The sequence below is a fragment of the Monopterus albus genome, unplaced genomic scaffold, assembly GCF_001952655.1.
Source record: "Monopterus albus unplaced genomic scaffold, M_albus_1.0 scaffold172.1, whole genome shotgun sequence".
Lineage (NCBI taxonomy): Eukaryota > Metazoa > Chordata > Actinopteri > Synbranchiformes > Synbranchidae > Monopterus > Monopterus albus.
The window spans coordinates 1,067,692-1,095,483 of NW_018128052.1; the positions used below are offsets into that span (position 1 = coordinate 1,067,692).

Sequence of the window (27,792 nt, forward strand, 5' to 3'; positions counted from 1 at the left end):
CTGTCTCCAGCAAAGTGATCTTACACTCCCATTTTAAGACACTGAGCTCATTTCACACAATTTCAGGCTGTGTGGGTCAAAAGATAAGAACATCAGTTAAACGCCTAATGTGAAGAAACTTCTATCTCTGTATCTATTGATTTGTTTTTGATCTGAGAAAAGCAAATAATGGCATTTTGGGGTAGACTGATTGCTAGCAGTTATTTAGCAGTGGATTTACTTTATAAAAATGCCTGAGCTTTTTTTTAACTCCCTTGTAATAAACATACTATACAGTATAAGAGATGGCATTTTTGCAGCTGCACACTGCCATGATTTTTGACATTTATATACCACAATGGAAAGAGATTTGTGTCTTTATAGTGTCATCTTTTACTTATCTTTTTCCCCAAATGTTAATGAAAGCAGCTATTTTAGGGATGGCACATTTTCCTTTTAAGAAGATGACTCTGAAAAGGTTTTAAACCCAAACAAAAGCATGTAGATAAACTCTAAGAGGTGCATTGTAATCCCTCATTCATAACATGATAATCACTGCATTTAGGGCAACAGGGACTGTACCTGGTAAGCTTTAGATGCACTGTTTGTTTACTTGTTGGCAAATGAAAAAGATCTGAAAGTCAGCTGTCTCACCTGTTCGAAGCTGTTTGATACGACCTTGGCTGGTGCTGGGTTCGACAGGCTTTGAACCAGGAGATCTCTGGGTCATGAATGCCACTGGCAGCGCACAGCATGGTGGCCGTCCTCGTCCGCTCCACCACCTTCAGCTGCGGACCCATGTCGATACTGGGGAAACCAAATGGCAACAAGTCCTCTAGAAAGATGGAGATTAAAAACAGAATTCAGAATGGATAGAAGCAGGCAACACTCATAACTCACCATAAACACTCGCTGCCTGGAGCTAAATGCTAACAATGCTAACATGCATAGTACATATAATGATCACCACTGTTATTGCTGTGCATCCTAAGGGGGGGGCACTGATGGCAGTACCATACTTTATGGCAATCCATTAAATAGTTGTCAAGACAATTTCACTCAGCCTCAAATGTCAACCTCATGGTGACACTAGAGGACAAGTCAGGGGATCAACCAAGTCATTAGGATTTATTGATAAGCCAAGCAATTGCTCATACTTCATTTTGGGGCAAATCCTCTAGGACAGTAAAGAACAAATGTGATTACTGTGTTTATTATTTATTAGTACTGGGACAGATAATCTGCAGTTTTTCAAAACACAAATGCCTGGGTTATCTTTGTGCACTGAGCCAGCACTGACTCTGCCATTCACCCAATCCTTACTTTCCTTCTTTTATAATGAAACCTAGGACTTGTTCACACACACAGTGATGTGAGAGCCACCCCCCCCAACATCTGCAGGCCCTTGAAAGTGGAGATACTGGCAAGGACAGTGGAGCCACTATATCCTTCCTCATCAAAGCCGTTCCTTCCTACAGCTAGCTAGTCATTAGGTGATCTAGCAGGCGGGCAGAAACACAGCTAGGTTTTATTATGTGTGTGACAGGCTGTTTTTAGAGGAGTATAAACATACCGCCCAGTCAGCAGGAGTTAACTTAAGTGCTGACACATGCACACACACATATAAACACAGTCACATACACACAGACATGCCACACATGCATAGAGTACATTCTTAACCTTGAAACACAGGTGTTTGGTGGCAGGGACAGTAAACTTTGAGCACTTTTTCCGTGGTGCGGCTCTGCGTTATGTGCTGGTAATGATTCCTGTCTAATAACTATGCAGAGAGCTGCTCAGAAACAGCAGCAGCAATTAGAAGCTGGGATCAAGAGGATAGGCAGGGCACTGGGGGTAATAAGGACTTGTTAGTAGTAATTGTTAAAATGTACCAACGATTAGTGAAGCCAATCTGGGATGTGTCTGCATGCGTCTGGATATGTCTGATTACATTGTTGGGCAGTGGATGTTGTGTATGTGCCTCTGTATGTATTTCTTTCTTTCTAAATCTATGTTCCTATTAGCATTTTCACTGATTTTGTATATTGTGTGGAATAATGTATGGTGACATATCCACACATGTCAAGGAAAATGAAGGTGTGTGCATGCTTAAAACCAGTTGCTTTCTATTTCACACACACTCAAACATTCACATACACTTTCTCTGGTGAATGGGATTAAACATCCCTGTGACAACAGTCCAGATGGCCAGACACGTAATCAAGCATCCATCAGCCCTCCTGCTTCCTCCTCTCCTTACCCTTTTAACCACTCTCTCTCTCTCTCGCACATACACACGAACACCTCCTCCATACCTGCAACTATAATTATATATTTCACTTTCCTACAGCAGCGAAGCAATTACCACGATAGCAATTTGCTTAGGCCAATAAATCAAACCCAGGAGTCTCTTGATTGTAAAAAAGAAACAACAACAAAATACACTAAACATTTGCTAACTTGAGATCTGTATCAGTGACTGAGCCAAACACAATCCAAGACACAGATCGTGGCCACGTCAACTGTCTGTGTGTTTTCCTCCGCTCCTGCTCTGGGCCCCCTGCTACCTAATCACATGACAGACGTGCACCATCTGTTTCCACACAGTCTGCAACGGGGTGAGAGGCTGAGTGGATATAGGATCTATTGCTCTCTTTCTTAGTTTCCACAGTCATCAGTTTTGGAGAGACCCTGTCAAACCGGTGCTGATGGAGTGGCTAAAAGAATGAAGAAAGGAGAAATGCCACAGAGGAACAGAGAAAAGTCAAACCACAAACAAGAGTCAGGAGACGATCAGGCATCATATCATCCTTCTGACATCAGGTGATGGAGACCGAAGTGGAGGGAGGAAACCGCCCCTCCCCTCTCCCCCTCACTGGCCTTCCCCCCTCTACCATTCCAGATTGATTAGTGCTAATGATCCACCTGAATGGAGGCCAGTGGTGTGGCCATTGATGAAACATGGAGGAAGAGAAAGAAAGGAGGGGATCGATAGGCAGGTCAGGTGGTGAACTCCTCTGGGGTGAGGAATATGCTAGGCCTACATCTGCTTCCCCCCACCCCCCAACTCCTGAGAGGGTTCAAATGGTCTTTTTATCACCCCGCTGGCTACCACTACATGGACTCCCTGGCTGTTAATTAGAGCACACCACAGCAACAGGATCGTGGCATGTGCATGCATGCATGGTGTGTGTGTGTGTGTGTGTTCGCAGGGGGTCTGGCTCTGTATTCCAATCAGGACTTTATCAATGCTGCCAATATAAAGTGTTGGTGGACATTGGATTCAGTTATTAGAAAGAGGTAGGGGGAACTATATTAACGTTAAGTTTCTACATATATGTTTTTTCTCTCTTTCTTATGCAAACAAAGGGTGAAGATTACATTTTAAACATTTTTTTTACACTGATTAACTGTGACTAACAGCTTTGGATGTGTAACTTCACATCTAGTAAACAGATCTTTTGAAAAAACAAAGAGGTAGGATAAACGAGTAGAGATGAGGATGGATGGACAGACAGGCATGGATAAAATGTAATGGAAAAATTTGTTAGAACACAAGGTGACAAAACCATATATTCAAATTACAATGGTATTAAGTAGCAGATATTGATATTTGTGAAGATGCAATCAGCAAATGTTTGGTATTTTTCCTTAAAAAAATACATTCAGTGTTATTTTACTGTTATTTTTTTGCAGACATTTGCAAAGTTTAAGCAATGATAATATATTCAAATACAGCGCATAATTTGATTATATAATATAATAGTCTCTTCAGGATTAATGTAAATGAAGAGGATTTATGTAATGAAACATCAGCTACAGGCAGATCCATGATCATCGAAGGCAATTAATCTGTAGTTTTCTGTGGCCTTGATAGGTTCTATACTTGTACTGTGTGTAGGAATACATAAACAGTTAAGAAGCGTCTAACTGTTCTTTGAAAATTAAAGTCTCTACAGTGGTTCATCAAGCGACTCTTGCCTTGCAGGTTATAGCAGTCCATCAAGAGTCCACCAGAGAGAGAGAGAGAGATACATAGATAGCAGACTCGAACTCTGTCTTGCAGGTACAGATAAACCAGCAGACACTGGACACTGAACTACAGTTCACTGGAGAAGCTACAGGTATTGCACCAGGCTCTTGGATGAGTCAGCGGCTGCTTGAAATAGATACTGCGGGCATGGCCTTGATCACACTTTCACCAAATGAATCATTTATCAAACACAAACACTGCTGCACAGAAGTACCGCTTATTTTTCATCTCTTGGTTAAATTGACAAGACAGCCTATGGAAAAATGCACCCTGTGTGTATAAACACTGTGTGTGTCAACAGTGTTTGGGGGAACATTGGCAAGGACCAACCAGTATTGTTATCCAGAGCTTTGTGTTTGTATGAATTTGTGCGCATCAAGCGGTTGAGAGTGTGCATTTTGGCCCAGTTATGTTTACAGAAGGGCAATCAGGCCTGGTGCCCAAAACCAGTCAATGGAGCCAACCAGATCTGGGCAAATATGCAATTCATGTGTCCACACACACACACACACACACACACACACACACACACACACACACACACACTAGCACAGAGAGAGACACACAGAGTCAAACACATAATGCATATGATGCAAACAAACAAACATGAATCCAGGTCTTCTCTCCCTGTCTCTCTTTATAGTCTCCTCTCACGCACAGTTACCCAGCAGAAATACACACACACACTCACACACACACACACACCAACACTCCTTTCCACACAGGAAATCATCATTTGCCTGTAGAAGCCTATTCATTTTTCAATTCATTTCAGTAGGAAATGGCCATGTGCATGAAAGAAGCCTGGATAAAAGCTGATCTCAGAGAGCCTGATTCAGAATTAATCTGCCAGCACTCAGCAGCCCTACAGAGGCTGTAATGCTTTGACTCCTATAGACTGCAGGAGGGCTGAAGGGGGAGCACTTTAAATGCTAATGGACCTTTATGATAATAGATCACAATATAATGCAGAATCAGACTTAGCATCATAGATCAATCCTGCCAAAATCCCACCGGTTCCCAGCATCCAGAGCCCTACCTACAGCTCCAACAGCTGGGGACTAAACACAAAAAAGATGATGATCCCACACGCTGCACTCTATTACATGCAAACATGCATGAAGAACAGACTGCAAGAAAAAGCAAAAAGAAGAACGGAACAAAAATCAGCACAGATGAGGGTGTATATGTGATGAAAGAGCTGCTTCTCCACTCAAGGAGTGTAATCCGCTTGCTGGCTGAGTTGATACTCTTAGTTGTTTCTGGACCAAAGTACTGCTTGAGCTACCGGCCTGCCAATGCAGCAGATGCCTGGGCCACTGATTTGACTCTCTTGTTCATATGAAGGGTGTTTGCCATGGTGGCAGAACATCTCTCTTCCCCCTTTCTTTCACCCTCTTCCTCCCTGTCCCTCGTCTCCCATTCTCCTAAAATGGGACACTGGGAGGTAAGTATAATCAGGATTACTCTGCTCAAACCCCCCCACACGCACAGAGATATGCACAAACTCACACACTTGTAAGTGAAGAAATCCACGCATTCAAACACATGCACAGTCGTGACAGTTGCACACACACACACACACACACACACACACGCTGCTGCAGTGATGAAAATCTCTCGCCCACCAGAGGTTTTCAAACATGCAGAACTGCATATAGTCACGTCTCCTGAAGGTGGAACAACACAACTGCAGTGTCCATAGAAAAGAGCAGTTTAGGTGGAAAGGGAATTGGGGTGAGTTGGGAGGGGGTGGAGCAGCAGAGCCTGTAAAATGCAAACCGAGGAGAAGAGAGAGAGAGAGTCCAGATAGACACTGAGGGTCAGGCAGAATAGATGGCTGAGAAAATGAAAGAATGAATAAAACAAGAGAGAAGAAATTAGAAATGGACATTGCTGTGGGCCAAAAACAGACAGATATAGTGAGGACTAAGAAAGAAGGAAAAAGAGTAGGTAATGTGATGGTAAGGGTGATGTATGATGATGTATGATGATGTTACTGAAAGCACAGCAAAGAAAGATCTCCCTAACCCTAACCTACCACATCTCGATCCATTAGCCAGCCTGTAGAGTAGTAGCCCATATCCTGTGGCCTACCACAGGCCCTGTACGCTATATAACCATTATACAAAATGGTGAGATGAAACACCTCAGGGGATGAAAAAATTTTTAGTGAAGGGGTTTGGTCAGTAATGGAAAGTTTCTTTTCTACTTCAGTGGCCGGTGGCTCTATTCTCTACTTGGCTGTGTTTGGAAAGAGAATGACCCAAACACAATTTATTCAGACTTCTGTGCATCTAACGGCATTCTTTGTTGACATGATCTATCACAAACTATATCCCTCAGCCAGTGGTAGACTATAGGGGTGTATGGCTTTGGAGCAGTATTTGGTAGGACGAGGTGCCTAATGTCCCACTACTTTTCTGCATACACGGTGCTTGGGATGGACACAACATCACCAATAGAAAAGATGAGCAAATGTGTCAGAAAAACTCTGGTTGTTTTGTGGATTAATCATTTAACTACTTTGTCAATAAAATCGTGAAAAGTGGCAGTTAAAATTTCCAAGGTGACTTCTTCAGATGTCTTGGTTTATCTAACAAACAGTCCAAACCCAAGTGATATTCAGTTTACTGTTTACAACAAAACACAGTATAACATCCTAAAATTTGATGCTATCTGTCTGCAACCTATGCATCCTTATCTAGTGCTTGACAAAATAAACTGTCATTGGTGATGTTCTGAATATGCTTGATGCTTTTGGGTCAAATACAGTTGTCACTGATTGTAGTCCAATACTCTTGATTATTGGAAATAATACATCAGCTGATTAGGAACAATCAAAGACAGGTGATTCTTTGTCACAGAGGGGCCAGGGGATGTCAAGGTATACAAATCTACTTAAAAGAAAAGTGTACACAAACAGGAATGACACACGCATTGAGAGGCTTGCCCTCGAGGTGTAGTTTATGTGGTAATGTGCTGTAGATTGGGGCTGTGTGTGCAGAGATGAGGGGCCGGGTAACAGATGGACAGGAGTCTATTCCCTGGGCTACCAGCCTCCTGCTTACCACACAGTCCTGCCAGCTCCACAATCCTCATCCATCTCCTGCACTTCTACCCCCCCTCCACCGCTCCTACGACATGCCATTTCATTTTTATTGTTTCACGCCATCCTGTTGTGTTATTCAACTTACCCCCACCTCCTCACCCTCCATCATACTGCTTGTTGCCTGTCTTTGACCTTTTCCTCCCGCCTTCCTTCTCTTCCTCAATTTCCCTTGGTAGAAATGGGTTGTCTGCCAAACCAACGGCTAATCCCCTGATTTTTCTTCATGTAGTAACAGCCCAAACAGCCATCCCTCTATTTCTTCTTCTCTATAATGACCAGTGCTCAGATCCCAGCCTTGCAGCCACATGCTGCAATTTTACTTCATCGCATGTTGGAGCACCACATTAGATAAGTTTCCCTCCAAGAAAGCAATGTATTAGATTAACACCCTCACTGTGGCCAGGAAATGCAATGATTACAGCAAGCTTGGATGCTGAAATACCTGTTAGCTATAGCGCACTAGCGAGCCCTCTCTGTGGCCAGATCACACTCAGGCGCACTCAGAGGGACTATAAAAAGAACAGTTCACTGCAGCCTGCTGTGGAGGCAGGGTGTGGCGAGGCTCTGTTGCCACATCCACAACTGACAGCCCAGGCAACCGGGGATGACGTCTGAAGCCAGGTGCGTGTGCACTTTGAAAGACAGCATCACTCAAGTGGAAAAGGATGGAGACAGGGGGGTGTATGTTTGTGTGTGTGTGTGTCTGTTTTTTGCCTCACCTCTAATAATGGCGAGCTTTGCAGTGACGGACACCTCTCCCTCACTGTTGCGTGCCACACACTCGTAGATGTTCTCATCTCGAGGTGCTCTGAGCGGCTGGATCCTCAGCACAGCACCTGCACCCTGATCAAACTCTATTGTCTGGACAGCCACAGAACCACAAGAAAAAAACACATCAGTCACAGCAGAGTACACAATCGGTTCACCATTAAAACTACAAACTTTAATGTTGCATGTCAGTACTGTAGCATAGTTTGCTTTTACAATAGCAATATGACAGTAATGAAATACTTTATTGACCTCCTGGGGAGAAAGTCAGCACAGATACAGAATATGTACCTGTACACACGATCCTGCAGCAGGTAGCAAGTCAGTGTCCTGCACAAAGACACTTCAGCAGGGTAGATACTTACCGACATGTGGGGGTGGATGTGGATCTTCTGGTTGCAATGCAGTATTTCTAAGCACTAGGTCACATTACCGCATCAATATACAGTCAGGTCTCTACTGAGCTGTAGAACAGTAACAACTCTCTGGAATTGCCTGCTTGACAATATTTAGCTTTTGGCATATTTGCATCTTGCTGAAAATTCAGTTCAATGCAATCTCTAAAGTGTTAAAATTGTTGTGAAACTTTATGGCCTGTGCCTGAAAGATGCAACAATGCTGTAATGTTGTCAAATGATTATTTTAAACAAATACTATGACATTTTGAGCTTATCCATTGTCTTGCAAAGTGAGAAGATTAATACCGCTCTAATGTATTGCTTTACCTATGGAATTAGAAATGGGTAGTGAAAGAGCTTAGAAGACTAGAAAAGGGGAAACAGCTAGCTTGGCCTGGCCTTGTCCAAATTTAAAAATTCCACCTAAAAGCTTTTTTAAGACAAACTGTTCAACACCTGATCCTGATATATTGTATATTCACTGAATATTAATGACTAATTTTGGAGGTCATATATAAACCTGATACTGCACCACATTAGCAAGGCATGGCTGACAAAATTACACTTGACACACTTAATCACTTGGTGTCCTCGGTGCCTAAACGTTTTTTAAGTGGAATGACAACATCACACCATGGTTACTTGTTTTTGGAATGTGTTGCAGGCATCAGAATTGAAGTGAGTGTTTATTTTGAACAAAGAATAAAATTGGTGGGGTATCGCATCCGATAATGTGCTGCTGTAATGTTTTCAATGTGATACAGGACACAGATGATTTACACGTCACTATTTTCAGTTTTAATTTAGATTTTACATAGTGTCCCAACTTCTTCTGATTTGTGGTTGTACTTAAAGTACTAAACGTAAAAATACTCATTACACAGAATGGCACTTTTCACATTCCTTTATATCACATTATTGTATTATAATTACTGACACATTATTGTGTCCATAACAATTAATGTTGCAGCTGGTAAAGGGAGAGCTAGTTTATATGCATTTAATTTGAATTACTGCTGGGTAGCCGGTGAATTTTCCACCATAGATCTGTGAAGTTTTATAATTATACTGTATTTTTGTATTATTCTCTTTCTGAAAAGTAACTAGTAACTAAGGGTATAAAATAAATGTAGTGGAGCAAAAAGTACCTCTAAATGTAGGGAAGTCAAAGTTTGAATTAACAGAAAATGAAAATAGTCAATAGAACAGATTTAAAAAATGTGATTAATTTGCGATTAACAATCATACGATTTTGATTTTAGCACTTTATATTATATTATATTATACTGCATATTGTATATACAGTGCATATTTTATATATGCACTGTATATACACACATTTTTGTTGTTTTGTTGTTTTGGAGCCGAGCTAGCTGAGTACCCCTGTTGCTAGTCTTTGTGCTTGTGCTCTAGCTTCATGTTTATAGAAGTAAATCCCTGCCAAAATGAAGGACAGAATTCTGAGCATAACAGATTATTTAAGTGAGCAACAGGGATCTTCCTTCATGCTTTAATGTGATTCTGCTCTTACAAATCTGTGCCTATGTGCTCTCAATTTCTGATCTGCAAACTGAAGAGTACTCAAAATGTGGTTTGTACATCCTCTGATGTTTTGGCAGGGATTTACTTCCATACAGACACGAGAGTGTTATCAGTCCTAGTATCTAACTCCCATATGTATTTCACATAATGTAAAACAATTCCTTTAAGAAATAAGGTTGTAGCATATCTAGAATACAAAACAAAATTTTAACAATGCATATTAAAAACAATATCTAATCAGGCACGATTTATCTATCTAGCAATAAACAACCTAGACATAATAGTTACTGTTCTATGTTCATAAATCCATTTTTAACTGGATATAAATATTTGTATTTGTCATGCTACTACAGAAAGAGTGCACCATTGTGCACTGTGACAACCACCTCAATACGCTGAGAGTTGACCTTCTTGCCCTTCTTGTTCCAGTAGACAACAGGCTTGGGATTGCCAGTGGCCTGACACACAAATGATGCAACACCCCCTGATACTCCAATCTGGTCTGTGGGAATCTTGGTGAACTTCGGGGGAGCTGTGAGCCAAAAAAAGGGGGGTGGGGGGTGGGGATGGAGAAAAACAATCAAAACACACGCATGAAAACTGACACCCTTACACCCAAAGGACACCAACCCAATTCCACATCCAGCATCAACCCACTTGCTGACCACGCCCCATTTCACTGGCCAGGCTGACTTGCGTTCTGATGGCTCTGTGTTGTGCTTACTTCCTGGGTATCATCTAGAGGACACACTGAAGGACTTCCTGTGGGTCATAAATAAAAGATGGGGTTGGGCTTCAGAGGAACATCTCTCTCTGCATCTGTCTCACTCTCTCTTTTCACTCTTTGTGTTTCCTTCAGTGTAGGCTGCTCTCGTACCGCATGCAGCTCGGGCTGTCGTGACACATGAGTGTTTCACAGGTAGGAGAAGTGTTGGCTGCAAATTCACGGCATATAATTGGTTTAACTGTATTAATACCAGAGGTGTCATTTTGTGTCTGCACACTCTAATGCCTATAGAGAATTTGTACTTTCAGACTCTGACAATCATAACAAATACGATTTATATGCCAACATTAGTCAGGTTAATTTCCAGCTTTGCCTCAGGGGGCGAATTTGAGGAGAACAATTTAGACTGTGGTGATGCATCTGATGTGAGATGTATAAGTACAGCAGGATGAAAATTGCCTCAGCAAGAAAACAGCTATTTCCAACTTTGATATTGAGCCAACAGCACTGAACCTATATTTTTCACAGTGGCTGAGTCAGATCAATCAAACAACTTCATGCACCTACCCTGTGCTATCTGTCTGTGGCCTGTTGCTATGGAGTCCAGCTTAACTCCTCCTCAGCTACAGAATCACTGCTATCCATCACAGTGAAGTCAGGATGACCCTTACCATAGCAACCTGAATCCCTCCTCCCACCTCCCCTATGTCTGGGTGGGTGAGGTCCTGCTGTGTTGATTCACTTCTGCTCTGAAGACAGAACAGGAACAACAAAAAAAGAAAAGAACAGAAAACTGCCTATCAAATGGCCACTAGCAGATCTTATAGCCTGGTCACAAGTCTTCCCACTCCTGGTCACTCCACAGTTTAACAACCACACACACCACTTTCCAGTTTCACTACAATGCCTCGATGCTAACTGGAATAATACCATGTCAAAAGGCTGCTCCTGTGCCTGCTGCACTCTGTTGTGCCTCTAAGAGGACCACTCTGAATGGCAGAAATAAAGAGGCTTCATTTTATGCTCGCCATAATTCTAAACAGGAAGAAGCAAAAAGCTGGTACCGTATAGTCAATCAGAACAAATTCATGCTCACCACTTTACGGCTCAAGAACAGCATATTACCTGCCTGTTAAACTCTGAGAACGGCACACACGGTATTGAACAAACTGCTCCTTTCTCCTGCCAACAATATGGGAACATGAACTAAATCCTAGAAAAATAAAAATGTCATGAGCTCCTGGCTATGGGATCATGAATGAATTTTATGTGCTTTTTTTAGGGCTTGAACATGGGTTTCAGTGGTTTTAGGCGCTTCAATGGCAATCCTAGTGCAACACTGACCCCACTGGCAATGTTACTGTTTAACCTCTAGAGTCCTGAGCTTTGGAAACCCAAGCTGTGCGGTCCTCATATGAGGACGCAGGGACTCTAGAGGTTAAGCCTTTTCCAAAAGCTGAGCAAAAGCCCTGCAAGGCACAGGCTCTGGACAGATCTGCACTGAACAGAAAACTTGTTATGATCGGAAGGTTCTAGAAAGCTGGCTGGAAAATGAGGGACTAATGAGGAGCTCTGTCTCTTTGATAGTGGATTTCACTTTTGACTGACCGCTGCTGCTCAGATATGACTGGGACCAGTATGGGGGGGTGTGCTTTGCATGTTGTGTGACAGAAAATTATTTGAAAGTTTCCTCCCGGTCAGAATAAGAAAATACAAGTTTGATTTCTCCTTTTGGGAACATTAGTATAACTCCTGGTCTATGTTGCATTGCATACTGCACCAAAAGGCATTACTTACAGCAAAGGTATTACTAATCCATCTCTTCCTGTTTTTGTGTTTTGATTGTCATCTAAAAACCAAATGTGTGCAACAAATCTGTGACACAAAGACTGACGTTAAGATTGAACATTTATTACAGAAAAAACATTTGAATTCCTGTTAATAGATCTTTGCTGCGAACTACCTTCAGACCACATTTATATGAGGAATCTGTCATACACGTATTAACTCAATGGATTTATCTTGAGTCAACAAATCTTTCAATTCCAAGCATTACATTTCAGTGGTTCTTGAGCAGACCAGGTTCCCTGTTGTCACTGAGAATACATTTGAATTTCTGATAGATTCTAATCCTTTTTTCCACGGTTCTCTAATTCTCAAACAACAATGTGCAGTTTTGCAACACATATTGTCAGTGGAAGAAAAGGGAACACCTTGGTTGTTCTTGTCTGGCTTTCTTCACCGAGGAAATTATAAAGACAAGGAAGAAGAAGCTTTTTTCACAGCACTATCTGTTCCTGCAAAGATAAACTGTAGGTGGTCCAAAGGCAGAGACCTTCAGTCCCACGACATTTCATCTGAACGTTATTGTGTACTTCATGTAATAAAAAGCATTTCAGTTATGACGTCAGTCTTCTCAAAGCACTGTGGCCTCAAATTGGTTATACAAATAGAAAATGAAGAATACATTAGACAATTCTTCGTTCTATCTCCATCTTTAGCCTGTATCCACTTTCAAAAAGAAAAATCAGCTTGGTTATATTTTCAGAGCAGTGACAGCTGAGTGTGTCTGGGCATGTGTGTGTAGGTGTGTCTGTGTGTGTGTATGTGTATGTACACCACTGAGGCAGGAAATATGAAAATATTGTAATCAAGGAGGTGATGAGGAACATGCTGATGGGACCTCCTGGCTTATCAAAACACATTAACAACACCACTGTCCAGAGTGTGCGCGCACACACACAGATAGCAGGATACACAGACAACTAGAAGATAGAGTGATACAATATATTGTATTGAAATGCAATAAATAGTCAATGTATTATAAAATGGGGTTGAAACTAAGCTTCTTGCACCAGCTAGCTAGGTAGCTATCTGCTAGCAATAGATAGATAGATCTGATAAACATACCCAATGCACCACACACGCTGCTCAAAGAGCTGGTTAGCAGGATTATCAAAGACAGCAGCATGCACAGGGGAGAGGGGCTCAGGCTGAGCCCCAGGATTGGCCTCCTGGACTGGGCTAGAACACTTGTCCTGGGCAGAGGCATGGCACCACCGTGGGCTGGTTGGAGATGATGGAGATATGGGGAGGGCTTCACTCAGCAGGGGTAGGCACTCTACAGACACACACAAACACAAAAAAAATGAAGGTCACCTTAGATGAATAAAAGGCATATTTCATCCACTCTGGACTCATCCTTGTGCTTCTGGCATGGCATTGACATGTCAGTGCACTGTGAGAGGAGAGGAAAACATTTGGTGGGTGAAACAACAATTCATACAGATGTAAAAAAAAACATCTTCATGAAGAAAAGTCATGCTAATGTAGGATTAGGTCGTTAGATTTAGAGCACTTCAGATTTGGGATTAACAGATCAAGCAGGCCAGCACTGACTGAACTAATGCCAGAACAACAGAGCCACTGCTCAACAACTAAGAAAAGAAACAGACAAAAATAGTCTTCACCAAACTATTTCTATATTAATAAGTTTCCTTTTCTAGTGAGCCGTGAAATTAGCTGCAATGATACATTTTTAAAAGTTTCTTTTTTTGCTGAGACACCCCAGTAATTTCATTTTAGCTGTGATCTAATTCCTTCTTAGTGTTCACTGTTTTACTATTCTGGTGGCACATAAAAGTGTTAATACAATAATACATCCAGAGTGCCACACTAATGGAAAACACTTAAATAAAGAGGGCTGAGGGGTCAGTAGAAATGCAGCAAAATTCAATAAAAGCAAATGTATCAAACCGCTACTTTAATAGATCCCCCCCCGTTAATCTTTATTAGCCTTTGGGGGGTGGATCTCCATCAGTAATTTGCTCTTGTTCCTCACATAAACACATGCACACATAATCACACATCTGGAACTCTGAACATAATTCAGCTCTGTCTGCTTACAGAGATTTAGACAAGCTGTGCAGAAGCTCCCTGTCTGGGAGTCAATAATTCCTCAGTCCAATGGAGCCCTGCCGACCCCCACCCCTCTGCTCCATGTGTCAGAATGCAGGTGGGGAGGCCAAATGAGAAAGGAGCCTTTGTTAACCCGTCATATATCACACAGACACACATACACATCGCCCTTCAAGTCAGCATACAGAAAACATATAAGCTCTGGTGGAGTCGTGCTATGTTTTCACAGGTGACAGGCCACACTGTGATCAGAACATGTATGCAAACACACCTATAAGCACACTTTCAACCACCTATAAACACACAGGCAGAAACAGAGGAGCAGAGATTAGGCCAATCCTTCCAAGCCTTTACTAAATGAAAGAGGCATTTCTGGTGAGTTACATATTCAAAGACTCCACCAGCCACTTACTGAGCTAATGACCTGCTCAAACACATTACTGTCTGCCAGTCCCTACACTAAAAATATCTCATCTGAAAACACGACTGTCTATCTGATTCTGGCTTTTTTTTTTCCCTCTTCCCGCTCTGCTCTCGTCTTATCTGACGCCGCGTAATAGACGAACAGAGAAGCTTTCAGCGTCCCCTTTTCAATTGAACAATGTGATAAGAAAAATCAGATCAGAGCTCATTCAAGCACCATTGGCAGCATGTTAAGTAAATTCTCCTCTTACAGAAACTCAATTTGCCACTGTTAATCTAACTAAGCCTACTGCTCTGCGTGGAGCCACATGGCCACTGAAACATTAGGTGCTGCTTGTATGTTGCAGTGTCTGCTTCCCCCCTGTCCTGTGGAGTGGATATGCTGGGGCCTTTAGTTTATCCAGCCCTCCCCATTGTATTTCACCTGCTGACAAAGCCCCCTCTGTTCTACCTCGACTATAGTCCCTCACCCTCTACCTAATTCTTGTCTCACTACATATAAGTCTCCATATTCTTGAAATCTCCTCTTCTCCCATCCCATTCATCCACTTTCCACTTTCCTCCTCATCTTCCTTGTTAACTTCTTCTCTCAGTCATCTCCTTTTTCTTTCTATGCACACTCTAAACCCTGCTCGAAGCCAAATCCTCTTCCTCTGCCCAGCTGCCCCGCACTGGCTGCTCCAGCTGTTGTTCGTCCATTGGCACAGTTCACACAACAGCGCTTAAGAGCATCCTACAGCTGTGAACGTTGCGGGAGTGAGCCAAAACAAATGCGGCAGCACACCAGGGTGGCCTGGGCACGTCCATGCTTGTGCTATGCTGATATTTAACATTACTTCTCTGCACATAGAGGACAGCCGTGCATGGCGCTTGAATTAAGAGGTGCAAGCATTGTGAGCTAGAATATTCTCATGACTAAGGCCTACCCACAGTCTCTATGGCCCCCTCACAGACATCGCAACCTGCTCTCTCTGATCATCTAGTTAAGACAGCAGGAGTCGGTCTTATTACCTTTTCAGTGTGACACCACAGATGGTCAGCCAGACAGATAGATTGATGGGGATACATGCGCTATTTATTGCTGAAAGCAGATAATGACACCACAGCTCAGGTGGTGTAATGTACGCTGGTTATTGTGCTCCATCAGGCTGATGAAATAACACTGTTTAGGTGGCATCAAACCTGCCCCTGCTCCACTGGGGCCCTTGGAAGATGACATGCTTTGTTTTTCTCACCTCATCCCCAACCTGCACCGCCTCCCACCCCCCTCCCCCACCCACCGCTTTTACCCATGATGCCTTTGTGGGTTGAGATGGTCTCCCAAGGCCTGTCTCCATGACAACAAGCTACGAGTGCTCACAGAAAGACCAGCTCTGTTTCCTGCTGCTTCCTGGCATGCTAGTTGTGAGAGAGTACACCTGATAGGATGCTCTGGTTCTTTTTATTTCTTTGAGCTTTAATTGGGATCCAGTGCTGTGCGCAAGCATTGGCTGTGCATTGTGATGCTTGGAAGACCTGGTTCAGCGGAAAAAAGACCGGAAAACTTTGTTTTATTTTTTCCGCTTTTAAGGAGACATGAGGAGAGGAGAAATTCCATGACTGTGCAATGCATCACTGAACTTTTTATGGTGGTAAAACAAGATTAAATCCATGGTCACATTTTTAAACAATGATTCTGAAATTTGTGTACATGTATTTTATATGCATAGAAATAACCTTATCTTAAATTATGCACAACTTTGCGTGTCTGCTTGGAAAGGAAAGGAGGAACTGGGGCTGATATTACCTCACATTTCCTGTTTCTGAACTCTGTAAGCAAACAACACTCACATATGCACGTACACCCACAGCGTCATACTCACACTAAAGCATAGACACCCATACAAACACACATAAATATGGCAGATGGCAAACCATCATGGGGGAGATTGGCACTCGCTTTCTCACACTTCCTCTTCTCTCTCTCTCTCTTAACCACAAAGTGCAAAACAACTATATGGACGTGCATACTTCAGCACACACAAGCACACACAAGCACACGTTGAGGAACAGAGGCACAGGATGAAGCATGGCTCACTGCAGGCATGAGCTGCACCGCCCTGGTTACATTTTTAGCAGTGGAAATAAAATATCTGAGGCTCCTCTCTAACAAGAAAACACACCTGTCATTCAAAAACTGATTCTTTGCCCTGAATATAAATGAATCTGGAGACTCGGGTACCACACCTAAGCCTCTATCAGCTCTGCTTAATGCTGCAGGATGCTGAAATTTAGGAGTCTGGATGCCCCATACTACACATCATTATCATGGGAAACACTGATATATAGCAAAAACATTCTCAACAAGAAGCAGCAGTTTTCATCACCGGTATGAAGCTATAAACAAGGTTTCCAGTGGAGTTTCCAATCACCCTGCTGAGAGCAAATATGACTCATGGAAACAGCCACATAACACCAAACCTGTAGGCACAGAAGTAAAGCCTATATATATGTCAGTATTTATTATGTCTTTCTTGTTCAAGCAGTGTTCTGATACACTGATTAAATAATTATATTATTTAATTTAGCTATTTATCTTGATTCTATACATTTTTGTTTTCCAGTTCATGTCACTATAAATGCATTAATCTGATTGGGCGTTGACCGATGGTCAGATTAAACAAATTAAATCATCACTCTGAGCTCTGGTAGATGGTGATTTGCATTTCTCATTATTAATTTACTAATTACTAAACTAATTTATGATGTCAATTTCTAATTACACACTAAATCATTCATTCGTCTCAAAAGAACAGTTCAGTTGATCATGAAAAAAAAGAAGTTGACATAACATGGTGTATTTTCTCAGGAAATCATAAATGACTCGATGCTAAATGTGTCTGTTTTTACCGTGTTGTTCTGATCTCTCTCACAAAATTGGTTTCCGGCCTCAGCAGGACTTAATTTAAAACAATGTGTTGTTTTCATTGTCATGTTTGGAACAGAGGAACAATACAATAATGGTTTGCTGACAGTCTGTACAGTGGTATGCTACTTTTTATACTCATTCTATTCCTACATAACTCATTGTGTGATCTTCAGAAAACCTGCAGGATTGTCTTATAATTATGAAGTGATGATATCAGAATCATAAAAACAACTTTCTTGGGATCCTGTGAAAATAGAACTTAACAATTGTAACTAACCACATCCTCTGTCTGTCAGTTTTGCTTGAGGTCACAATTTAATTAACTGATCACCTGTAGCTACTGTAGCAGCATAGAAGACACTAAGCATTAAAGAATGATAAACTTCTGCTTATACAAGTGTAAAATTCCCTCAACACTAGACTTTCCCTTCACTTTAGTCAGCAACACTCTCACTCTCTGACCCATCTGTCTAATCCCAGCAGATAGAAGCTATCAGCCTTTCATCAACAAAATTACATACAGTACCAGCATGGGTACTGTTTCCAACCATTTCAGCTGTTATACTGTTCCTCATAAAAGAAAAAAAAAACCTGGACGTGCTTCAGGTTTTGTTCGTCACAACTCTCTTCCATAGCCAAGTCATCACAGGGATTCATGATGAAAGGGGAGGACTAGAGAGAGAGGAGTGACTGGAAACATCTCTCCAAATAACCAGACTAACTTTCCCTTTGACCTCAATCTCTGCACGTCTAGGACAGAGCAAAGCTGCTGCCGCCCAACAATGGTGCAGCAAATGTAAACCCGTGCATCTTAAAGGGGCTCCGGGGTGAGCCAGACCAACGCAGTTAGAAAGAGGCGTCTAGTAATGAATGCATCAGGCTCAGATGAGCCCAGCAACAGATGGACTGGCTCCTGCTAAGTAGGAAATCTACTCCAAATGATGTAAAAGTACATATAGGGTAGATTATTGGGGGTCAGAGGACACATAGTAAAAGTGTTTATAGCCTAAGCGATGCTGGTCTGATCGGGATGGTTAAGAGTAAGTGCTACTGCATTGAAGAATTCTAACATCTGAGCCAACGTCTTATATAACCATGTGATTCAGCAGTTTACATTAAATAACAGAACATTATACTTTAACCTTTATTCCAACATCTAATAATCCTTTAATCAGTCTCCATTGTAGTGCCACCTGTTTTCTCAGGCGCTACTTTCACCCACCAACTGCTCATGCTCATTTCAAGGAAATAAAGCTTTATTTCTGTATCATTATACTAGGCTCCAAATGTTAAAAGTAATATTATGACAGGATAAGAAAAGTATTCCACACCTATTAACCTGAAAACACAAGGCCAAATGGACTTGTGTCTCAGCTGGAACACCAGCCTAACGTTGTGTATATATTTTTTAACACAGGTAAGAGAATCAAGGCATAAGAGCCAGTGTGAATGTGCCCAGTCTACATGCTTTAAATGTGTCCCAGATTTGCTTTAAAAGTGATCTATGTATCACACGGTTGGGTGAAACCTTGCAGCTTCAATTTTGACAATTTTCATGCTTTCAAATAAATTGAAGGATTATGCTCTCCTTCATGAGCCGAGTCAATTTTTCAGCCCCTTAGGCTGATAAACCTCATTCAAATCCCTTCGGGTAAATGCCAAAAATGCAATGTCATCCAGAAAAACATGATGGTTTCTTTTTTTTCTTGCCTAAAGCTTGAACAACTTGCAGATACAGCTTCACCTGACAGGTGAAGGCCTTCACCTGTATCAGTTGAAGAACAAGACATGTGCATGTCCAGATATGGACGTCCACTCAGCTGAAACAACAACACAGAGCTCGCAAACAACCAAACGTATTTGGTAATTTCTTCCAGCGACACCTCTTTCTGCTGCTTGCTCTTTAGAGGCAGTCTGTGCAGCGGCTCATTACGCAGGCTGATGGTTGAGTCCTTGTCAACTCACTGTCCAATTAGCATATCTAAGGCTGGCACAGACGCTTATCCTAGCAGGAGAGAGAACTGTATATACATACTGATGTCCACATATTTATGCACTTGCATGTACATCCCTAATTGCTAAACAGCTTTGACATATGAGAGAAGCACTGTGTAAATTATCCAATTTCAGGGCCAATCCCTAATTTAAATGTAAGCCACACAGTTGCTTCGCTGCGTAAACCCAAAACAGTTAATAACTGTATTCTGAATAACTGATCACTGGGTTTTTCATTCATGTTTACATTGCTTCAGGCACTCTCAGAATGTGGAGATAATAAGAACACGAAAAAGGGGTGAAACTATATTCTTTAAGGCAAAACACCAATTTGTACAGTGATAATATATTTCTTATGAAAACAGCTATATATCTATCAAGATCCTGGTGTGGCTGTTGTCCCACAGTCATTTCCCAGTATAATGAATGATTAAAAGTCCAGCAAGCAGGGCATACACACCCACACACCCCCACACACAGGAAATAGCAAACCAAGACACTCTGCAGCCAATTAGTGGGCTTTTCTTGGAGCGGGGCTACGGGTCCCTGACAACAGAGAACACCTTCATCTTCCAGGATGTCATTGTCATCATCCCAGCCATTATCATATTTCAGTGGCGATTCATTAATGAGACATGTCAGCCATGTTTCCCCCCTTGTTTCAGCTGTTGAACAAAACCTACATATCAGTCAGCCAGAAGTCAGGCTGCGTAAAGCAGATGCAAGTGCTTGTTGAAGCTCATCCTGAGAGTGATAACCGTAGCCTGGAGTAATGCAGTGCTGTGTCTTAATAACCTCATACTGATTGATCAGTCATATACAGTTAGCCAGTAGGGATGTCATTAATAGACAGTCTCCAAACAAATTCATTTTTTTAAGTTAATCTATAAAGGCGAATATGCTTTGCGGGCATGTTACAAATACCAGCATGCACCTGGCACAAATCTTCATAGCTTTACAAGTGTTGATCTGTGCTGCCCATTCACTGTTCCCCACTTGTGCTGTAATCTTGAAGCAACCCTTGACTTATGTAAATTATCTCCAAGCTCCTTTGGGGGGGGGTGCTTATGAATTTTCTGGAGACATGGTGTGGTGTTTGCCCAGGATCTAGCTCTCTCCTGTGTATTTGTGCTGCCATGGTATCACCTGTCAAGCTCAGTCACATGATACGCCGTCCACTGAGAGCTCATTATCTCACAACTGCAACACAACAGTGAGATCATCTATTAGATAACACACATTTCACACTCTTTACAGTTTGGTGTTTAGTTAAGGCCCAGTTATAGCACTAAAATATAGCCAGAACAGTTGATTACTGACAACTTACATGGCCATTCACCTAAAGACTTCAACATGAAATAGCAGGACTGAGTCTCTGTATGCTAGGGAACAAATCCTATTTACATGCTACACGGGCGACCAGTGTTTGCAGTTCTGTCACTAACCAGCCATTGCATGACTTCCTGATGGAGATGAGATTTGGGACGCCAAATGAATTTCTCCTTGAGGAACAATAAAGTTGTGAATAGAATTGAAAACTGGAGTAATGGGGTGGAAAAACTGCATTTGTCCGCCGTCTCATTGGTAAAATCAGACAGAGAGTGTGTCTCGGTAAGTGAAGAGATAAAACGCTTGTCAAGGGTAACTGACTTGCTTTCCACCAATGACTAGCCATTACTCTCACCTCCATCACACTAATACTGCATCCAACCTGGCATCCTTCAGCGCTGTAGAGACAGAGCAATCATGAAATGCCACAAACAAGTCTGGGGCTGTATTCCAGAGCCATGTCAACGAGTACCCACCACTACCACCTGCACACACAGAGAAACATATCACAGACTGCAGAAGGTTCCCGCTGACCCCTGAGGGAGTCTAATCTCTTGGTTTTTAAGTTTTCTGTCTGTGCGTTGTCATGATTGAATGGAGCTGTAAGTTTCCTGGACGTTGTCCTTTTCCCATCCCGCATAGTAAAGCTCTTTTATTAGAGCAGAGCTGTTTCACTGATGCAGTAAAGATGTTCTTTCACTAACTGGCATATGGAGACGTGCCAAAACCTATTCTTCTCTTGGATCTGTAGCGCAGGCAACTACAAGGCACAGCAGTTTTGAATAGCTGGCACAGGCACCAGGTAAAATTTAACTTTATTATAAAGTGGAACTTCTTAAAGAAAGATATTATTTGACAAAGGCTAAGAATCTACACACCAGCAGCTTTGTGAGGCCACAAGCTAAATCCTAACATCAGCACTGCTCACTGACAATGCTTAAGCAGGTTGATCATGAATGTCTGTACAGAATGTCATGGTGATCCATCCAATAGTTGCTGAGACAGTTCAGTCTGGACCAGAGAGGAGGACTGATTGACTGACACTGCTGACCCTAACCCCAGAGATAATCTTCTGTTAAACAGCAAAACTGAGACTTTCCAAACATTTTAACTCTGTGCCATCGTTTTATAACACTTACCCAAATTCTGACGGTATCTCCCGAATCCTTGTAGACATCTCTAATGATGCAGAATCAAAAATAATCTGGTCCGGTCCAGGAAAATTAGCATTTTAATTTGTTTCTTAGCTATGTCTATTCTTTTCATATGAAAACAGTGGAAACAGGAAATGACATTGTCACTCTGGCTTTGTGTGAAAGCTGCTCGACTTCATGAATGCATTATTTAAAAAAAACTGATAATCATTTCACTTAATTTTCAATAATACAATAGTAATAAGAACACAAGAGGTTTTAATAATACCTTCATTCTAACCTTTCACAAAAAAAAGCAAGAGATGATGTCATTTCCTGTCACCATCTTTACTTAACTGAAACAAAACTGTATGACCTGAGAAACTAAATAAAATCATATTTTTCCTGGACCGGACGAAATCATTTCTGATTCCACATGGTTAGAAGACTCTATGATTTGAGAAATACCTACAGAGTTTGGGTGACTGTTATGAAACAATGGTACAGGGTTAAAACAGTTGGCAAGAAAATTCAAGTAAAAATATATTTTTTTTAATATTTTGCAAGTGTTTTGGCATCCATCCAGCCCAAATGAATTCATCTAACCCTTTATGCATGCACTGAGGAGTTTTTCACTCCAAAAGCGAAAAACACTCTTGAGGACTTAAGCACTTGATGCAAGATGTGGAGAATATTCTGGCGTTTGAACATTTATTGGTACTTCAAAGTAGATAGTGCCCACTCTATCTCCAAGTTCTGATTAGGCAGTTTGCCTTCTGCTTTGTTAGCCATCCTGTCAGCCAGCGTTGCCCTCTTAATAACTCCTGTCAATCAGGGATGTAACTGTCAAACTGAGTCAATGGAGGCAATGCCATCTCCAATGGCTGGATAATGAGCTGTGGACATCAACACATTTAGTCATTTTCGGTGCAAATGTCAGCAGAAGAAGCTCAGAAACCACGTCTCTCGTCATTCAGTGCACAGAAACTTCTGCAAAGAAGACTTTGCGAAGCTTCAGCTGAAAAAGACAAAGGTGAGATCTCATTTGGGAGGAGAATGAGTTGGCGGTTAAGGCAGAGAGGAAAGTTGACCAGAGGACAGTGAGGAAGCAGCAGGGAGGTGGTGCCCTCTTTTGCATGAGGGAGGAGGGGGAGAGGGGCAGAGGTGAAAAGGAAGGCAAAGACATCTTCTGATGTGGCAGTTGTGATGAAAAGAGAGGCAAATGACTGAAGACAAGACATGGAGACAGGAGAAAGAGAAAAGGGTTAGCTGAGGAGTGTGCATTATTCATCCCTGCTGACACATCAGAATCTCTGATTCATCTGGAAAAGGGCATCAGTCAAGTCACAACCTATCTCTTAGCCTTCACTCATATGCACACATGAAAACACAGACACAATAAACACACACAACTGTAAAAGACCTCCTGCTCTTGTTTATATAAATCACCTATCTACATATTATCTATGCATTTATAGAATCCAACCACAGCTAAAGAAGACAACAGCAATCCAACACTACACCACTGTATGAACAGCTGACACAAGACTAAAATATAGGCAAGGCATAGTCAAATATTTCCTAAGTAATATTACACATGATGTTTAGTTATTTATTGCTTTTAAACATATTTGTAGCAAGTTGCACTACCTCACAATGCCAAGACTCCTGAATGTAACTGTGTTCCCTTGTGACTACAGTTTGTTATATCAATCAAAGAGATTAAAGCTGGTTTAAATCAATTGCATAAGATTGTTTTTTTTTTTACTTTTCATACTGATATTCAAGGCAATACATTTTGTTCCACTGATCTGCAGTATATGATATCAAACTAAATGCTTACATGTAAAACCAGAACGTAAATATAGAATCTTAATACCCAGAATTTGGCCAGCAAATGTCTGTAAGACAATAAAACATTATGATCACATATTGAAATATAATTCTACCAAAAGGCCATTAACACTAATGTTGATTTACTGGCCAGCCTTATGAAAGATAATGTATCAACAGATCCCCTGGTTAAATAAGATTACATTAACAAATAAATATGCAATTATCGTGCATCCTGAAAGTCCTGGAAGAGGGATCCCTCTGTTGCTCTTCCTGAGGGTTCTTCCTATTAAAGAATTTCTGTGGTGAGGGGGATTTCCCCTTCTGTACAGATTTTAAAGCTCACTGAGAAAAATGTGTGATTTGTGATTTTGGTCTAAATATATAAAAGTGCCTTATTTGAAATCAGATTGAAATTTTAAATGTGATTTTGGTTAAAGTTAACAGTTAAAAAGTACCATTCTTGATATTGTTGTCATAATTTTAACCTGATTGAACCAGCGTTAAAGGCTTCATTCTGCAAGATGGACAGTAGATGTATGTTTTCACAGAAAAACAAGAAGAGAAGTGGAACAGACAAAAGCTCACTAATTGAATGGCTCAGAAAAGGTCAAGTAATATCAGTGCCGGGACAACAACAAAGTTTCTATCCGCTTGTAACACAGGTAGCGATGCTCCCAGCATCAAAGCTGTGTGCCATGATGTTCTTCCTCGCAGCTGACTGGAAGCTAATGCAGTGTACACAGAGAGTGACAAAATCATTGCATGGGTATATCATGTAAGTAGAGAACAGAGCAGTTGGCGTAATGCTGCTGCAAGAATCTGGGAACAAGACATCAGCGAGGCCTCTGGCGTTGACAACCAAAGCTCTTCCGCTGGGAGCCCAAATCATCCAACATCTTCAAGTCTGGATGGATCTTACAGTGATGTCTGCTTGGAGGGAGCAGTAAACCACTGAGGCCGATGGCTGAACCCTGTGAAATGCTATTCAAGGGAGTACACCCCATCTCTGATTTCATGAGCTACCGCTCCTAACAGCGCCTAGACAAATACCTGTGGGGCTGTGCAGCTTCACTCTTTGAGGAGAATATTTGATCTGTTTCTCAGAGACACACCGAGGAAATTTGCCAGCTGAATTACTCTGCTTCCACATAATGATATTTCTCTGTCATAATAATGCAAATATCTAGGGCCCTGTTTGCCCTATCATAAAGGTGGGGTGCCTTGTGAATTCATCTGTTAAGCAGGGAGTGGAAATGAAAGGGCAAAGAAAAAAGGATTACTAAAAAGAGGAATCCATGTGTAAAACTGACTGATTAAAATAATTAGGGATGTGGAAATGGTCTGGAACAATAACTAGCAAATGCACAGTGCCCCAGGGACAATTTCCCATCTGTGTGTGAGGAGGAAAACCTCCCTCAGAATCATCACGACAGTGCGATTTTCCGGTTTACAAAGGTTATACATGTGCAAACACAGAAAAACTAAACAGGGATTTGGAGTCTAGGCTATATGAATAAATCTCAAACAAGAAAAATGTGTCAGGATGACATCATTTCATATCCCCTTGCCCATATGCATGGATCCTATTGTGAATAATTATAGACACAGAGAGGTATATGGACTCCAAATCACTGCCTGTATGTGCAAATGGACTTGTTTCAAGTAATGCTTATGAGTAGCATGTGCAGCAGCCACTCGATTGTCTAGAAAACAGTACTACTAAGTAAGTGCATCCGCCTTGCCACCTGGTGCCTTCCATAATAAAGTATAATTCTAGTACTGACATAACAGCCCATATGGATTTCTAATCTGTCTGTGATATCCACCTCAAAAGTGCTCACAATGACATTATCACAGTGGGGTTTGCACTTTGCTGTGGCATGACCTCTGACACTTCTTTTTAATATCAGGGTGTATGTGCTTTGTTTATTTATTTCATTGGGATTCTCTGTTATTGACCCCCTTTTTTTTTGAGACTCAAAAAAAAAAATCTGACTTAACAGGACACTCAGTTCACCCCGAGAAAAAGAGAACCGAAAAAGCCACCTGAAATGAGCGTGAAAGAGGAACAAAGGCTCTGCCAGCCTGCCCGGTTCCCTCATGCTGCCCGGCAAACAATAAGGAGGGGGGCAGAAAGGGGACGCGCACTCAGGGCGCTGCTGCCAACGAGCCTGATCTGCACAACCCCACGGTTCTTTTCACCTAAACGTTTGAAACAAAAGTCCCAATTGATGCAGTTATGAAAGAGAAAAAGCGTGAAGGCTTCCTGCCCTTGTCAAACACTAAACGGTGAAATCTCACCCCGACCGGGCTGTTCTCTCACCTCATTAGTTTCCAAAAGGCTACTCGGCAAGTGAACACGTCTTGGTGGTGTGCACGGTTGCAAACGTTAATTGTATAGGAATGTAAGATGCTGGTTACCTCGGCAGGAAGTGCTCCGTATTCTTTTCTGTCTGGTAGATTCATGTGGGTGGGTTTACAGCTGGAAGGGTCCTCTGAAAGAGCTCGGATAAATGTAATCCAGTGGCAGCAGAGCTCCACTCAGAGAAAGGTCTGCCTTTGTCGAGGGCGCATGTACACATCGCCGGTGTTTCCCCACCGTCCTGGCTGTCGGACCGACCGGTACACGGCTGCTCCTCAGCCCTTTTGTCGGGAGAGCATTGCTGGTCGGGCAGCTTCAGATACTGCTGGTTGATGTCATTGATACTGCCTGCCTCCTTCCTCGATGCCCTGCAAGATCTCCAATAGCAACCGTATCCCCCATCACCCCTATTACCCCCATTACCATCACCCCACATCCCCTACCACCTCCTTCAGCTCTGGGTGGATCGCTGACTGGTGCAAAGGAGGTTGGCTGCTGAGGTTGGTCTTGGTGTACTGGTGACTGATTTTTTTCCCCACTGTGCTTCCCAGGAGCTAAAATGAAGATAAGCACCTTGAAACCCCATAGATTCTCACAATATAGTGTCTAATTATAACTGCTGGCAGGAATACAGAATCAGATTCCCATAACAGCTCCTACAGAGCAAAGCTCCATCATTAAACTATACCTGGACCAGGACTCACTGTGGGACAGTATGGAAATACATTAATAATACCACAGGAGGCAAGTAGTATATATAGAATAAGGTATATACATCTTGTTGTGGACAAAGAAAAAAAGAAGCTACCTGGGAGACCTACACTTATCAGATTTTTTATGTTTGTGAAGGTTATAATGTTAGGTTTCTGCTGGACCTGGTTTTAAAGAGGCTCAGCTTTATGGGCATTTTTGCCCATAAAGCTGATGAAATGTACATAAGAGGTGTTTCTAGCATTTCGTCCATCCTGTTTATAGAAACATATTAGTGAGGTGAACTGCTAAGTGGTATCTTACGGCTTTTGTAGCTCAACATAATGTGGACCACATATATTTTCCAGCTTTCATGTTATCAAAGTGGCAAGAAATCAAAAAAACAGTTCCTCTAAAATATATGAAATATATTGTTCTTTTGTTATATCTACTGTACTCGGGCAAAATCCCCATTAAACTTACAGCACATGAGCAATAGCTGTATGGAATATTTCTGGCAGATAGCAAGAAATCAACACATGGAACTGGCTGGAGGACACAAAGAGAAAGTGGAATGTAATTATTATAAATATAGATTATATGTATCTGACACTTACCTAACAATAGGAACAATGTGTG

At 41.8% G+C, this 27,792-nt stretch overlaps 1 protein-coding gene across 1 annotated transcript in view; it reads right to left on the minus strand.

Annotated features, from left to right (window-relative positions):
* LOC109969344 (receptor-type tyrosine-protein phosphatase delta-like) overlaps positions 1–26,827 on the minus strand; it is a 64,615-nt gene extending 37,788 nt beyond the window's left edge. Inside the window, 6 exon segments of the mRNA XM_020616165.1 lie at positions 634–683; positions 685–814; positions 7,844–7,985; positions 10,219–10,364; positions 13,470–13,680; positions 26,523–26,827. Of these exon segments, the coding sequence (XP_020471821.1) occupies positions 634–683; positions 685–814; positions 7,844–7,985; positions 10,219–10,364; positions 13,470–13,611 (610 nt within the window). The 5' untranslated portion in view covers positions 13,612–13,680; positions 26,523–26,827.
* Positions 26,828–27,792: the final 965 nt, after the last annotated feature.